The 16533-nt window shown below is 34.2% G+C and overlaps 2 protein-coding genes across 7 annotated transcripts in view; one reads left to right on the plus strand and one right to left on the minus strand.

Moving 5' to 3' along the window:
• The window catches only part of ARHGAP6 (Rho GTPase activating protein 6), a 292968-nt gene that overhangs the window by 200060 nt on the left and 76375 nt on the right, over positions 1-16533 (plus strand). The gene's annotated exons all lie outside the window — the stretch shown is intronic.
• Positions 4893-15184, minus strand: AMELX (amelogenin X-linked). 2 transcript variants are annotated; one of them, XM_034435489.2, is made up of 6 exons: positions 15138-15184; positions 13965-14035; positions 10245-10283; positions 8388-8432; positions 6216-6605; positions 4893-5140 (listed from the first exon to the last, which is right to left on the minus strand). In XM_034435489.2, exons 2-6 carry the CDS (start codon positions 14025-14027, stop codon positions 5135-5137), a joined length of 543 nt encoding a protein of 180 aa, XP_034291380.1. In that variant the 5' UTR covers positions 14028-14035; positions 15138-15184; the 3' UTR covers positions 4893-5134. The 2 variants fall into 2 exon arrangements, with proteins under 2 accessions (XP_034291380.1, XP_087727704.1); XM_087871578.1 differs by lacking the exon at positions 4893-5140 and having other exon boundaries at positions 6165-6605.

Raw genomic sequence — 16533 nt, forward strand, 5'->3', positions numbered from 1 at the left:
AAAATAATACAACTAAATTAAATCAAGATCATCAGCAGCCTAAGAAAAATAGCTTTGTTTATTCATTTATTTATATCTCATCTTTGTTATTTTTATAAATAACTCAAGACCATGAACATGCCTGATACAGCTAGCCCTCAACTTATAACAGTTCATTTAGTGACTTTCAAAGTTACAATGGCACTGAAAAAAATGACTTATGACATTTTATATACTTACTTGCAGCATCCTCATGGTCATGTGATCAAAATTGGGATGCTTGACAAGTTGTTCATATTTATGACAGTTGCAGTCTCCCAAGATCATATGGCAATGGGGAAGCCAGATTCACTTAACACTGTGTTACCACATTAACAACTGCAGTTATTCACTGAACAACTGTGGCAAGAAATGTCATAAAATGGGGCAAAGCTTACTTAACAAATATCTCACTTAGCAATATAAATTTTGAGCTCAATTGTAGTTGTAAGTTGAGGACTACCTGTACTCCTCCTAAATATATTGTTATAATAATTGTAATTGTATATGCATACACAAACAGAGTACTTTGGATTTATAGCAAAAGAATTACAGGGATCTTGTATGTCAGGCCAAAGCCCAGAGAGGAGACAGTGAGATCCAATTGAGTCCGGTCTTTTATTTCCTTGCATATAATGATATATATTGGGACATATTCTAAGAGATTCTAGGATATGGTTACCTTGAACTTCCTTTCCCCCTTCACCATCCATCTCAGGACTGAGAAGTTTTCTAATTGGCCTCCTTCTGGGAAGGCTGTGAGTTGGCAAAATACTCTTTCTTTGCTGCTGCAATGCACATTCCATTACATCTACTACCTGTCAACAATTTCCAGAAGCAGTTGCATTTTTTTCCCAGTGTCATGCTGTTGCTACTCCAGCCCATCTCAAGGGATCTGTTTGATTTAAAGAGTTTTCATCACGTGCTACCAATCAAATCCTGTGTACTTCCCTTCCCACATTTTGTATTTACTCCCCTAGTTGTTGTTTTTTTTTTTTTACAAATATCTATATTACTAATTACAATTAACAAGTAAGTAGGAAAATAAAAGCTTTTCTTCCCATTTCCCTGCTTCTGTTTAAATTATTATTTTTTATTTACTTCATTTGGTGGTCTTCAAAGGTTGGAATTTCATTTATCACAGATGGCCTAATGGACATTGCAGTGAACAGCTGTTTGTGGTAAAGGACCTCTGAGGTCCTTTCCAACTCTATGATTTGTTTATATCTATATGCAACTAAAACTGTCCTGTAACTTTCAGTTAGACAAAATGGTGCATTATATGGCAACAATTTTTGAATTAAAGTAACTCAAATGGGCTAATTTAAAGAATGTGTCCAACTCCATTACTCCTGTGAGATTGAAGTTTCAAAACTCAGCACATTGTTGCTCAGGCCAGTTGCACTGGCAAAATTATGGCCACTGTAGCAACACTGTGCTGTCACAGTCACATGATCCATGATTTTGATACTCTCTGCCAGCTTCTCACAGTCAACCGAGAAGCCAGCAGGAAGTTTGATTCAATTTCTGTTGCTGCTTTTTTGCCCACGCATGATCATTCTTATTTATCTGTTTAGGTAAAGAAATATCTCTGAAACGGTAACCCAATGACTCATGGATTGTCTGATTATTTATTAAATTTGTGTACATTGACTACTTGTGTGACATAATAGCCAGACAAAGAGTGTCTTTACCATAAACAATATCTTGAGAGATAATTTACAGAAAACTATACTAGACAGGTTGTCGTCTGGGTCACCCAGGATCATGCTAAATATTGGCATTCCAGGACATCTGGTGACAATAGGACTGAGGTCTGTTGCTGAGCAACCAGGGCCAACAGTTGCAGCATTACTGGAAGAAAAGTTGCTTACTAGAAAGATGTGCCACTCTTAACACAGGCAGGGGAAAAATAGTGAAAACTGAAGAAATCAAGATGCCATATAGAAATAAAATCAACAATCTTAATGAAAAAGATGACTACAAATATTTAAGCATCTTTCGAATTGACATGAAGCACATTGAAGTGAATATATCATGAGACTGAAGAAGATCTTAGTCGAAACTCAGTGGAGGAAATACTGTCAAAGCAGTTAACTACAAACAAAGACATGATAACAATGATGCACTGGAACATCTGCAAGAAATACCATTTGCCTGCAAGGAAGAACTGGTGCGACCACAAAATAAATAAATAAAGTAATAGAAAATGAAGAAGGTGAAGTGCTTTGAGAGTTTAGAATTCAAAGACACAAGTATCTGCCACATAACCCCCCAGAATCCCAGGTTCGAATCACAGAAGGGTATGGCTAGCTGACGAGAGCTAAATAGTTTGAAATAGATCTATACTAGTCTCCCTTTATTTCTTTGTCAGTAAATATAATGATTTAACACAAAAATAGTTTGTCACAAAAGAGACTGCCTGCGAAGGCTGCTGGGTTGGGGCTGAAAGATGAAAGTGGAAGTGGTATGCTCCGTCCCATATTTGGGTAGATCAGGTTGCCCTGATAAAAAACAGACTTAACAATTGTCAATAAGAAAGACAAAAAAAAAAAAAAGACTGGATAGTGACTGTGGCAGTACCTGGGGACAGCAGAATAGAAGAGAGAGAATCAGAGAAAATCTGATTTTCTCTGATGATGAAAAGAGAAAAGTGATGCAAAGTTAAACAGAAACAGCTAAATCCAGTGAAATATCTATTGACAAAACTACAATAAAGGAGCAGTTTGTATTTGCAACACCCCCAGCTCTCCACACTTTCAGATAATATTTTAAGTCATTTCCTGAAAAAAGAGGAAAACAGGTTCCCAGTGCACAAAAGAACTTTGAACATTCTGCTGCTTTCATTAAAAGGTTGGGGAGTTTCGCCTCTATGGCCTAAAGCTCTTCAAAGATCAGCATTTGATGGTAATCGTAAAATCTTGGAATGTACTTGCAAAGTACTCTGAACCAGGGGTGAAATTCAAATTTTTTTCCTACCGGTTCTGTGGGCGTGGCTTGGTGGGCATGGCAGGGGAAGGATATTGCAAAATCTCCACTCCCACCCCACTCCAGGGAAAGGATACTGCAAAATCTCCATTCCCTCCCCTCCTGGGGGAAGGATATTGCAAAATTTCCATTCCCACCCCACTGTGGGGCCAGCCAGAGGTGGTATTTGCCAGTTCTGTGAACTACTCAACATTTCCGCTACCGATTCTCCAGAACCTGTTAGAACCTGCTGGATTTCACCCCTGCTCTGAACACTCTCTTTTGGTTCCTTTGAATGCATAGCAGAAGTAGAATAATATAAATTACAGACAGGACTTTTTCTAGTAGAGCAGTTTTTCCATCGAGGGCTGAAACTATCCACAGTGGAAACAAATGCTCTATATATTTCCATTAGAGGAAATTACCACTAGAGATTCTTGACTTGTAGGGAAAGATTCTCTCAGTATATTTTTTCAGCAACATCTAACAATCATGAGGAATTGGGCATGGACTATGTTTTATTGTCCTTTATCTTTTTCCTTATCTTATAATCACTGGGCTTTTTTTTCTGTTTATCTCTTGTGCTTTGATTGCATTGCCTCACTTTTGGCTGCTACTTCTCAAGTCTCTCTGAGGACCCATGAGTTCAAAGAGCGTCTTTTCAAATCTGTTTTAATTTTGGAAACACGATACCAACCAAATTGACTTTAGGCCAATCACTGTCTTTAAGCTGCATCCAGCTCACAGACTTGTGTATAAATATTGGTTAATTTTTCACTTGGGAGAACTTAGATTAATACTCACAATAGCTAAGTGTTAACATGTGTGAAAGGTCTTCAACCTTTTACATTGTGGCCCCAAAGCTGTGCTGGTCTTTGGATATGGCAAGTTATCTGGCTACCACAACTCAATCCAAAACAGACAATTAGTTAATGTCCCCCTAGAAGCAAGTAGACTAGTTTTTTTTCATGATCTCCTTTTATATCTTAAACAACATATTAACGTAGGTAAAATACTAAAGCATGTTGCTTGATGCCTTTCCTTTCTCACTTGATACTATCTAAGAACAGATTCCAGATAAGATTTTTTTAAAAGTTCGCTTGCTGACAGAGACACCCCAGACATTCTTAGCTTCTGAGATCAGGTGTTTTTGGGGTAGGATATTTTCTTCCTTTGAATTATGAAGAATCTCATCTGTGATTTGAATTTGACTGATATGGTTATTTTTCATTAGCATTTTCTTGCATTAATGTATGGCGGTGTTGATTAGGTTAACTTTTAGGAACAGTGTTATTTTAAACTTCTTGCAGGGAGATCTGCTTTTTCCATCAGCAAAAGGAAGATTACTGGCTTGCAATCAATAGTTGCTTCATAATTAATCATCACTCCCCCTCTTTACTCAGGGTTCTCAGATAAAATACGGGTAGGAGGTGAACTTCTACCAAATGTTTTAGAAAACCTATTCATTTTTAAATTCATTAATTTAGAGTGTATTAATGAAATTAGTATTGCATGTGCAATATTTCTATTAGAATAATATTTTAATTTGCGATTAACAGCTAAAGTGTCTCATAATTGCAGATTTTGTTTTCTTGTTTTGACTTTGATTTTTATTTTCATTTCAACTTTTTGTCTTTTAACACACAAAAACTATATTTTTGTAATCTTTTAGGCAATAAATCCCAATTATATATTTTTGGACTTGAAACAAGATATTAGCTTTGTGCCTGATATTAAACAATATGATTCTTTATGTTACTGAATCATTGCTTTTTAATGTGTTTTATGTGTTATTTGTTAAGAATAATGAGTATATATATATATATATATATATATAAATTTTTATAAGCCATATAAACAACAGCACAGTTTCCCCCTTTGACAGAAGAGACAATCTTCCACTATAATGATGCTATAGTACTTTATTGGTTATACCTCAAAAATCATACCTCCACAATTACTGAACAATTTTTGTTTTCTTCTTTTATCTGCTTCTATCTATAATTCTATAAATCTGGATTAATGGAAACTTTTATTACTAACTGCAGAAAAACTTTGGACTCTTGAAAGCATGTAACAGTATCCAAATTATTGCTTTGCTTGCATTATTCTGGTATCTTCACTTCTTTAATCCTGGTATCTTCATTGTTTAATCCTAGAAAAAGTAAGACCAAGATGACAAAATTAAAATCTGATTCTTAGTTATGAGAAACCTCACTGTGATAATTGGGATTGCCAGTTCTCTTTTTTTAAAATAAAAGTCATAAGCCATGTTCAAAGTGGCATGAGTTACAAGGTGTCTGATCGTACTGTTTATAAAGCAACAAAGCCTTGGAAACAGATACAGTTTTATACAATTTCAAAGATAGAGTTGTGTCATGGAAGGGGAGTTGTTTTCCTCTGAAGTGAACTAAATGACAGATAGAACTATTTTATAGCATTTCTTTTCATTGAATTTGGCATCATTCAAACAATAATAATGGAAATCAATTGAGTTGATAAATAGAAATGTTGAATGTTAAATAAGTAACCGGTGCGGTTTGTTTGTTTTTGTTGAACCAGTTATGATATAGAACCCAGGAAAGAGTGCTAACTATAGGTAGTCTTTACTTAATGCCCGGTCTCTTAGGGAGATTGGCCATTATGACAGATCTCCCCAGAGCTACTTATGACTCTGATGTCTGCAATACCAGCACTACCTTGAGCACTTATGTGATTGTGTTTTGGGCATTTACATTTACAGCTTTTTGCAGGGTGCTGCACTCCTGTGACCATAATTTTCAGCTTTTTTGCTGCTTAGTGGCATTTGCTTCCAGTTTCCAGCAAAAAAACACCCATTGAAGAAAATTGAAGAAGAGTTCATTTAACAACTACATGGTTTGCTTACTAACCACCATTAAAATTGGTGGTTAGTAAGCAAAATTGGATGTGGTCCACTTAACGGCTGCCACAATTTATAACTGTAATTCTGGGCTCAATTATGGTTGTAAATCAAGGAGTACCTGTACTGCATAAAATCACTATATATATATTTTGTGTGTTGACTAAGAAATAAAAGAGATAATGTGTGTGTGTGTACGCATACAATTTAACATATAATTTATTTTCAGATGTATAACAAATATCTTGATGCTGCCATGGTCCTTAAATATGTTAATCTCTAATAGGGAGAAATAGACTCACATAGCTACTCCTCTGGAAATTGCAATATTATAGTAAAGATTACTTACCACTTCTTCTTTCTTGGTTTTGTCAGCTGGCCATGATTCAAGAGGTGTATCTGGGATAAGGGGAGGTAGTGGGTACATGGGCTGATTGGCATTCCCTGGTTGCTGAGGGTTCATTGGATTTACTGGTGGTAGGGGTTGCATTGGATGCTCGCCTGCTTGTGGTTGAAGTGGATGCTGATAGTGTGGAATTAATGCATTATGCCCATTTAGTGGAACAAATGCATTAAGGCCTGGTTGCTGCAATTGTGGGTTCTGAGGAAGCTGATGTGGCTGCTTTTGATGGAGAGCTGGGTGTATTGCATGGACCCCATGAAAGTGAGGTGGTTGCATCATTGGTCCTGCATTATGGTGCATCCACCCTCCCATGGGCTCATAGCCGTAACGTGGATACTGAAATGAGAGAAAAATTTAAGATTATTCATGTGCAAAGAATGTCAACTACTACAAATCATACAGCTTAATATTTTTCACAAAATACTGTTATTATACAAATATTTCTATAAATTGTACTCCTGCAGCATCAAGAAAGTTAATGATTTATTCAGCTATTTGAAGTATAGTGGCTGTAACAACTATTATTATACAATATGAGTTGATCACATGTTATTTAACTATACCTACTAACTTCTCCTACAGCATCACTGTTATATATTGCTTGACTACAGATAGTCTTCAACTTACAACAGTTACAACGGCACTGAAAAAACTGACTTATGATCCTTTTTCAAACTTATGACTGTTGTAGCATCCTCTTGGTCATGTGGTTTACATTAAGATGCTTGACAACTGACTCACATGTATGATGGTGGGCAGTGTCCCAGGGTCATGTGATTGTCTTTTGCAACCATCTGACAAGCAAAGTCAATGGAGAAGCCAGATTCACCTAACAACTGTGTTACTTACTGAACAACTGCAGTAATTCACTTAACAAATGAGGAAAGAAAAGTCATAAAATGGGACAAAGCTCACTTAACAACATAAATTTTGGATTCAGTTGTGGTCCAAATTGAGTGTGGTACATTGAGGACTATCTATACTTTCTGTTTCTGGTTTCTGTTTCTGTTTCTACTAGCATTAGGTTGATTGCATCAGGAATACACATATGTAGACAAAGAACATGTGAAAATCAATTCCAGATTGAAGTACTTTACAGTTTTGACCAGAACTCTAATTATGCATAAGAAAACTTGAGTGCCCAAAACTAATGTGAGTAGAATCAGTTGGGCCACCTATTTTGTACTGTGTTGAAGACCATTTCTTATTTTTATCAGGAGAAAAGGGTCAAGTAGGCCTTATGACAGCATCATATCAATTTTGTCAGTACTTTCATAATCTGCGGGGAAACAGTTGGCACTGTTTTACAGTTACATTTCTGGCATATCAAAAGAATTTTGTTTGCAGTAGTTTAAAGAAATTGTTTTAGACCTTTATGATAGAGATTATAATAAATCTTTTTCACACTCAATGAATCAAAAATATATAAATACTAACTGGATACCCGTGCTTCGCTACGAAACTATGTGATGGGGCTTGATAAATTGACACTTAGAGTTTGAAAATTAATGAGTAGTTACAATTGGCCTCTCCTCTCCCCTTCTCTCCCTCAGGCTGGCCCCACAGAAGCCTCTCCTCTCCCCTTCTCTCCCTCAGCCTTGCCCCACAGAAAGTCTCCTATCCTATCTCCTTCTCTCCCTCAGACTTTCTAGCCTCTTCTTTCCATGAGGCTTGTGCCACAGAAGCCTATCCTATGCTATCCCATTCTCTCCAGAGTTATTTTCAAGTTGGGAGCGGGAGTAGAACGTTTAACTAATTAGCATCAGAGCATGTTAATAATAATATAGGAAATACTAATGCTCTGATGGTCATTTCGAAAAATCCTTTCTTAGTGAGCACCTAGAAGCCAAGAGGAACATATGTGGCAAATTTCAAGTTTGTAGGCTTTATGGTTCTGGAGATTTCGTGTTTAATGCATGAGTGGTTTTTCTTTTATATATATAGATTTGGAATTCATGGCCTTGGGAATCAGCTGAATTTTAGGGCATATTAAACAAACAGAACAATGTGGAATTACGCATATCTGAGATAAACTGTATATCCCATCTCTGTCTCCATTATTGGCACTGTTACGAATTTATCATTAATGTCTCATAAGAGACAAGATATCTGACATACCTGGTGTCCAATTATGCTCTGAAACCATTTCAAAGGTGTCATCACCTTAGAAGATACAAAAACAAGCATAATTTATGAAATCTAACAAACCTGACTTTCATGCATCACACTCAATCAGTGTTGTTTAGTAGTAAGGTTTTGGATAAGGATGGAGAATCTAGGTTCAAGGCATTATTTTGCTATGGAAACTCACTGGTTGACCACTATTTCTTCTCATTCTGAGTTAACTCACAGAGTTGTTACTATAGGAAAATATTGGAGAAAGGAATGCTATATGCACCATCTAAAAATAAGGCTAGATATAAATATAATGTATAAACAATTTACAGTGGTATTTTATTATTTTGGCTTAATGTAGTCTGTGAATCCAGACTGTATAAAATGTGCAATTGTTTTTAGAGTAACAAGTTTTTATTAAAGTGCATTCTTATTGCATCCGAGTATCACTTACAAATATTCCATGCTACATTTCTATGTCTTTAATAATATTACATGCTACAGAATTAGAACTTACAGCATATTGCCAGTATTTTATATCTACTAGTAAATTATATTTCATTTAGGTAGTTAATCGCATCATTTTCAAATAGTAGTGGACTGATTTTAATTAAAAGCCTATATTGTATGTACCTAAGCATTGGTTAATTATTTTCCTTTTGTATAAAAAAGCCACCATTGCATTGCTTGAACAAAGTCTATTTATCACATTTTATTTCCAGTTACAATAGCCTATGGATAAAGTGAGAGATTGTGGGAATGCTGGTAATGGAAGGAATGTTAGATATAAACAACTAAGAGATAGGAGGGGAATGCATTGGTAGCTTATTCATAAACAGCATTTAATCCAGGTGGTTAAAATCTTAGGGCGTTGGAGGACTATTCAGAATGTTATTAGACACTCCACCCTAATGAACTCACTGACAAATGAAGATTGGAAATCTTCTTAGTTTCCAAGTTTCTTTATTTACCCCTAAAACTAACGTAACGGTCACCTTACTGAAGTATTGATATCTGTAAATCTTCCTTTGCTCTTGCTCAGCTAATAGATGTATAGAAATTAAATTCAGGATAAAACAAGACAGTTGGAATGTTTTTCAGAATGTTTGGAGTGTGATGCTGAGTGAATAAAACTCAAAATGACTTCAATTCCATATTCCACTGAAACTAATTCGGAACATTTTGGGGTATTGTGCCATGGGAACAATGGGAAATTAAAACGATTCTGGGTTGTTGTTTTTATCCTAATTTTCTCCCCCCCTTCAAAAAAGGAAATAATTACATGCTACCTATCACCTGACCCATAAAAAACTTCGCCTGTTTTCTATCTCTGAAAATCTGCTTTCCTAATCTCTTCAAGTAACTTCAGTAAGTGGAAACAGCATCTTCAAATATCTCCCCTCCGAATCCCCATGGCTTCAAACACTTTAAAAAAGCAGATTAGTGCAGTATGTCAGCCACAATGCATATGTAAATAAAATTATTTGGATTTCAGTACTCCAAGGTTTTATTTGAAACTTGAGACAAAACTATGAAATGTACTGTGTTTTATTTCAGGAGCACGGAATGCTCTGAAAGACTGTTTTAATTCTTAGGATATTTTGAACATAGAGTGTTTAGCATATGTTTCATGAAACACTCCTTGTTTCCCAGCATAAACAGTAAAAGTTTCAGCTATCTTGTACTTGATCATTTCACCTGAAGGTAAGGTTGTATAAATTCATTGTACCCTTCCTTGCTAAAAGTTATCAAGTCAGTTGAAGAGAAACATTAGACTTCGCTTTGAGTAATCCTGTGCTCTCTAATCCTTTACTGTACATGTATGAATACAAGCAAAACACAAAATTTCATTTTTTTTACCTCATAACTGAAATTGATATAACCAGGATGTTGTGGTAGCTGGAAAAAAATGAGATATTTACAGTGTGAGAGAGAACCTATTCCAATTTTTAAGATATCCAACAGTAAGTATATCTGGAACTTTAGTGGGCTGAATAAATTGAGATAGCTGCATTCTTCTGTACGATAATAATAAGCCAAATTCTGTACTGCTTTAAATGTATATATGTACATGTATATACTTTAAACTAGACAACCAAGAAAGGTGAAGTTACTATCTGAAATTATATATTGTAAAAGACAAATAATGTTCAATTATAGTATTTCAAACATGAATAAAATACATTTAAACTGAACTTTGGAGTTGGAGATGAAAACTCAAAAGGAAAAAGAATTCAAAGTAGGAGTCTCTATTACAACAAGGAGCTATGAGTGTGGGATTCTAGCAAAATTAATAATATTTTTTTGAAACATGAACAGCATAAGATGGTAGAAAGAAGTAGAACAAAATTTTCCTTTAAGAATATCTGAAAAGAAAAAGATATATATTATATTAGAAGAGAAAGAAGTTACCATACATATAACTGGGACTTTAGAGGTAGTATCAGGAAAACTGAAACCCAAATGTTGATAAAAGGATGCCAAAAACAGTTTTTTAATTATTTTTTTCTCAGATCTGTTCAACTAATTCTTGCTTTTGAGTTAAGAAGCAAAATGATGAAAGGTAATAGAGAAAGGCAGAGATATTCAACTCATATTTTGACTTAGTTTTTTTTTATAACAAACTGTAATAGCTGGTTCCCAGATTCAAGATATTGTTATGTACGGTAAATAACCGGGTTAAATCTTCTTTATAAAAGAAAAATGCAGTCTCCTAGCCAGATCACAAGAAAGCTATTAGAAAGAAGATCAGAAAGGCTCCACTCTTATGTACACTGGGATGTATTAGTCCCAAATGGGAATAATTCATCTCACTAAATCTTGATAAAGAGAGCTCTTTGAGAAACTTGCTTGTAAAAGCATCACTTTTGGTTTTAGGTTGTTTAGGCAAGGAGGCTGATATGGAGGGTATATATTCCACCAAGCAACTGTGAAGAACAAGATGAAGCAGCAAAATAAAAGCCTGAAATTAATAGATACATGATTAAAGAATGTGTTTACTTTGGATAAGTTTAAACCAGTTGAATTACTTTCCAGGGTAATGAAATAACTTGCTGTTGATATGGCTGAGCCTTTAGTATTTATCTTTAACAAATCCTACAGAACAGATACAGTGTGAGGTGATTGCAGGGGACGAATATTCGTAGCATTAAAAAGTGGAAAAAGGAGTTTTCATTTTGGTTCAATATAGTTATCAACAGAATGGTTGACTTGTAATCCCCTTGAAAACGATAAGTTTCCAGAATGTAAGGATTTATCGAGATAAGGTTTTTGAGACCAACCTTACCTTGCTTTTTGACTGTGTAACATTTTTAGTAGATTGAGGGAATACCAAGCAAGTATTTTAGTAAATTGAGGAAATAGCATTCATGCTGTATTTCATAAAGTGTTTGAAAAAAGTATCATGTACATACAGGTAGCCTTCAATTTAGGACAGTTTGTTTAGTGAAGTTACAACAGCACTGGAAAAAGTCTCTTATGACCGTGTTTCATACGTATGACCATTGCAGCATTCCCATGATCATATGTTCAAAATTCAGATGCTTGTCAACTGATTCATATTTGTGACAGTTGCAATGTCCTGAGGTCATGTGATCACCTTTTGACAAGCAAAGTCAATGGGGAAGCCAGATTCACTTAGCAACCATGTTACTAACTTAACAACTGAAGTTATTCACTTAACTGTGTAAAGAAAGGTCATAATATGTTATTCACTTAACAGCTGTCTTGCTTAGCAAGAGAAATTTTGGACTTAATTGTGGTTGTAGTCGAGCAGTACCTGTATATAGCTTGTTTGAAAATAGTACTCGGGGTGCCTATCAATGGTTCTTCATTGGATGGAGAGAAATATCAACTTGTGTGCCACAAGTCAAATGGGTAGACTTTAAAGATGATATGATGAATGATTTGTATGAAAAAATATCACATGAAAGTGGACAAACTATCATTATCTTAGAAGACAAAACTAAATTTCAAAATGATTTTAATAAATTAAACAAATGGAAAAAATGAGTAAATTTAACAGACTAATTCAGAAAAAAATTAAAATATATAGTATGGGACTACTTGTCTTGGTAACTATATTCATGAAAATGATGTTGGAATAATGGTCGATTACAAGCTAAATAGTGTGATGAGCAAGAAAAATAGCAGTTGTGAATTTTACCCACATTTTGGTCAGATCTTACCTCCCATATTGGGTCTAATTCTAGATGTTGCACATTAAAAGGATTCAGACCCAAAAAAAAGGTTTAACGAAGAGCAGCAAGAGTTAAAGAAGAGCAGCAAGAGGGAGTTAAAAACCAAACCTTTAAAACAGAGTGAAGGAACTAGAATTTCATGAAAAGATAGAACTGGTAGGGCTTATAATGCTTTTCAAATATTTGAAAGGATGGCACGAGGAAAAATGATTAAGACCTGTTATTTGTCATTCCAATATGCAAGACACAGAATAATAGGATTAAGTTACTAGAAGACAAATTCTAATTGAATGTTGAAAAAAAAAAATCCTAAAAGTAGGAGAAATTTTACAATGGAATCAATTCCTCAGAGGTGATGGGCTCACATTCACTGGTGATGTTCAAGTGGAAATTGAATAGCGTCTCCTTGGTGTGTTTTCATTGGCTTCTGCTCTGAAGAGCAGGTTGCCCTTTCCAACTAAGTGTTTGTAATTTCCATGGATTTCTCCTTTATAAAATTCAATGCCCTAATAAGAATGATTGGATAAAAACCCCTATTTCTGAAAGTTAAAATGGAAACAATTTATGGAACCACAATCGTTATAGAAGGAATGTATAAATCCCAAAATATATGGATATAAAGCAAAGTGTATAAAGGAAAAAATATACAGATATTACTGTAGGTTGATATCAGTACTAATGCTCCTCCTTAGCACAGTCTTCTCAGCAGAACTCCACCGTTGATTAATTTTATCCTTTACGTGCAAATACTCCCTTTTTCTTCCTGAGCTTTCCAAAGACCAACATTTCTTTCTGAGATACAGCCCTAGTCTTTCTTCTATCTGTACCCATCCTCTTGGTTTTTCCCAATTTCTATCTCCCCACCTTTTGTTCATTTTACATACTCCAGACCTTTCTGGTTTACTCTTCTGCCATTTCCAATCTTACCCCCCTTATCAATTAATAGTATTGTGACCAGTCAGGGTTTTTTTCTTGGGCGGGGGGGGGGGGGGGCGGCAGGAGGATCAGTGAATAGTGAAGTACTGATTTCCAGATGCTATCTTTATTAGCCTAGAATAGGCTAAAATTATCTAGGGACTAAAGATGGCAGGCAACTAAGAGGTCAAACAATTTATTATTACTGTCTTAGACCAGGACAAACTAAGAGCTACTATTCAAACAGTATTGAAGCTCCTGTTTGAAGCAGTTTAAAAGCCTATATAAAATACTGATATTTATAAATTTGGGATGTGCAGGAAATGTGAGGGACACCATGTTTTCTATTCCCAAATTTGGTAAAAGATGTTAAACCTTAGTATTCATTGTAGTTATTTCATGCATTTTCACTTGTCATGAACTGTTAATTCAATACTTTGAGATTACATTACTTAAGAAGACTTACTGGGATTGCAAATGTAGTACTTAAGAGGCACATAACCAAAGTCCAGCTCTCCATCTTTCTCATGAAAAATCCTACAGCATAAAAAGAAATATGTTCATCTTATGATAGCATGAAGCCTAAAATATATATTTTTATATTTCCTCGATGTACTATTAAAACTATTAATTTTTAAGGGTAAAGGAGAATATTATATCTGTAGAATAACAATTGCTGTAGTTATAACAGGAAAAATATCCCCTTTCCATTTAAACTAATGAACTTTTAAGTGCTTAATTTGTTAGGTTCACGGAAAAAGGCAATTATAGTGGATGTTTCCTGAAGTTGTATCTTGGCATGTATACAAGATACAAGATACAACACAGTATGATTCCTTGGTTTTAAGACAAAACCAACACATTCTCAGATCATATACTGAAGACTATTTCTAATATATTTCACATCCTGAAAATTCAAGATTTTTCCTGAATTCAATTCTGTTTCTATTTCTGACAAAATTTGCTTAGGACATACAAACCAAGCCATCATTTTGTCACTACTAACTTTAAAGTGTTTGTGTTGAATAAACAGAATAAAGATTTCCATGACATCCAATAAGAGAATATATTAGGGTGATCTGCCTGCCTTTGAACTTGCCTGTGTAATATCTATATACAGGTTCTATAAGTTAAAGCATAAAACGTAAATTATCTGTAGTTTTTTGTGAATTCATGAACCCACAAAATATATTGTATATAAATTTAACATTAGATAACTTGTTGATAATGCTACTTTTAAACTAAAGCCTGCTTGATCATTGAAAGGAATAAGGAAAATATGTGAAACAAGCAGCACTTAATTAAATGTTAAGGATGAATAAAGAAATGTCAATAACTCAAAAGCAAATTTTGAGTATTCCCACAATGTGAATTTAAGTATTATTGAAATTCAGAAATGTATCTTGTTTAAGAAGCTCAAAGCTTTTATTAGATTCTTTATTTTAAACATAAAATAAGCAATACTGAGAAATGTGTTTAAATATAAAAGTACTAGCTGATTCATTTTTGCCATTTCAGAAGAAAAACTGTGCTTATATGTCAGTTGTATATGTCTATGTATATATGTCTTGATTTGACTCCAGTTTTATTCTGTAAATAATGAAAATGAACAATAACTTGAAAAAACGAATAAGCTTACCTTTGATAATTCTGTTGGATGGTTTGCTTCAGAAGCCTTGGTAGTTCAAGGATTTTTTCTTTGTTTGGCTCATATTTAAACAGTTTTTTCATAGGGAACAACCAATCAGCCTTCACATTTAAATATCAGTTGTATCATATATTTTGAGACATCAAAACACACATGGAAGTGAGTATTATGGTTAAAGTATGCAGTCTTTCATTATGCATGCATAGATTAAGACATATTATTTTGTTTCTTCAAATTACCTGGGTTGGCTGAGGTGATGGTTGATTTAATCCTTGCTTTCATTAATGGTTTTTCCAAATTGTCTTATTTTATAAATACTAAAAATAAAATTTCCTTCAAGTAGAACTTGATTTCCTGGACACTGCATGGACATATCCATCTCATTTTCATGGCAATATCACAGAAGTAGTTCTTTGCTTTTTCCAAAATAGGTGGTCTCCTGTCCGGAACAAACTTGACCATAACTAGCTTCCGAGTCAAGGCTAATGCTATCTCTGTAAAAAAATATTTTGTAACTGTTGTGCAAAATTATCTAAAAGAAATTAAACAATATTCCTTGAAATTAACTCTTGTTCTGCATTTTTTTTACGCAACACAATTATTATTATGGACATTTAGTATTTATACACAAATATACACATATACATATATACATGTTTCAGATCAGCACAATGGGATCATTTTTTTATAAATTAACTCGAGAGGTCCATCTTACATATAACAAGAAAGATGGAATATTAATTCAATATAAGTAATAAAATGGAAAAAAAAGAATTCCTGCTCAGTCTTGAATTATTCATAACCCTGAATTTATTTACAGAGTCCAACACGCCTGCTTGCTTTCCTACGCCTGTTGTTTACTTTCTCCTTTTAAAAAAATTTCTAACACTTATTAGTCCCATGACTCCAGTCTATAATGCACACCATGTATACTTTTATACATGCATATACACTGGTCAAAAAAATAAAGGGAACACAAGCAGAAGACATCCGAGATCTGAATGAATGAAATAGCCTTATTAAATACTTTGTTCGTTACATATAGTAGTTTTGTGTTCCCTTTAGTTGTTTGAGCAAACTACTGTATGTAACGAACAAAGTATTTAATAAGGCTATTTCATTCATTCAGATCTCGGATGTCTTCTGCTTGTGTTCTCTTTATTTTTTTGAGCAGTATATTTTTTTTAAAATAATTAATACTGAATTTTATAAATTAAGTATTCAATGAAATGTAGTTTTTCTGTCAAATCATACTTGTAGTTCTTTTTGTATAAATAAATAAGACTTCTATTTGAGGATGGGGATTATAAGCAAAAGAATACTAAAAATTGAGCAAAATTGTTAAACGCTTACAATTATTTGGGATAAGAATAATATTATAAATAAC

This window comes from Pantherophis guttatus, chromosome 5, assembly GCF_059756535.1.
Source record: "Pantherophis guttatus breed Tessera chromosome 5, ASM5975653v1, whole genome shotgun sequence".
In the NCBI taxonomy this organism is placed as follows: Eukaryota; Metazoa; Chordata; class Lepidosauria; order Squamata; family Colubridae; genus Pantherophis; species Pantherophis guttatus.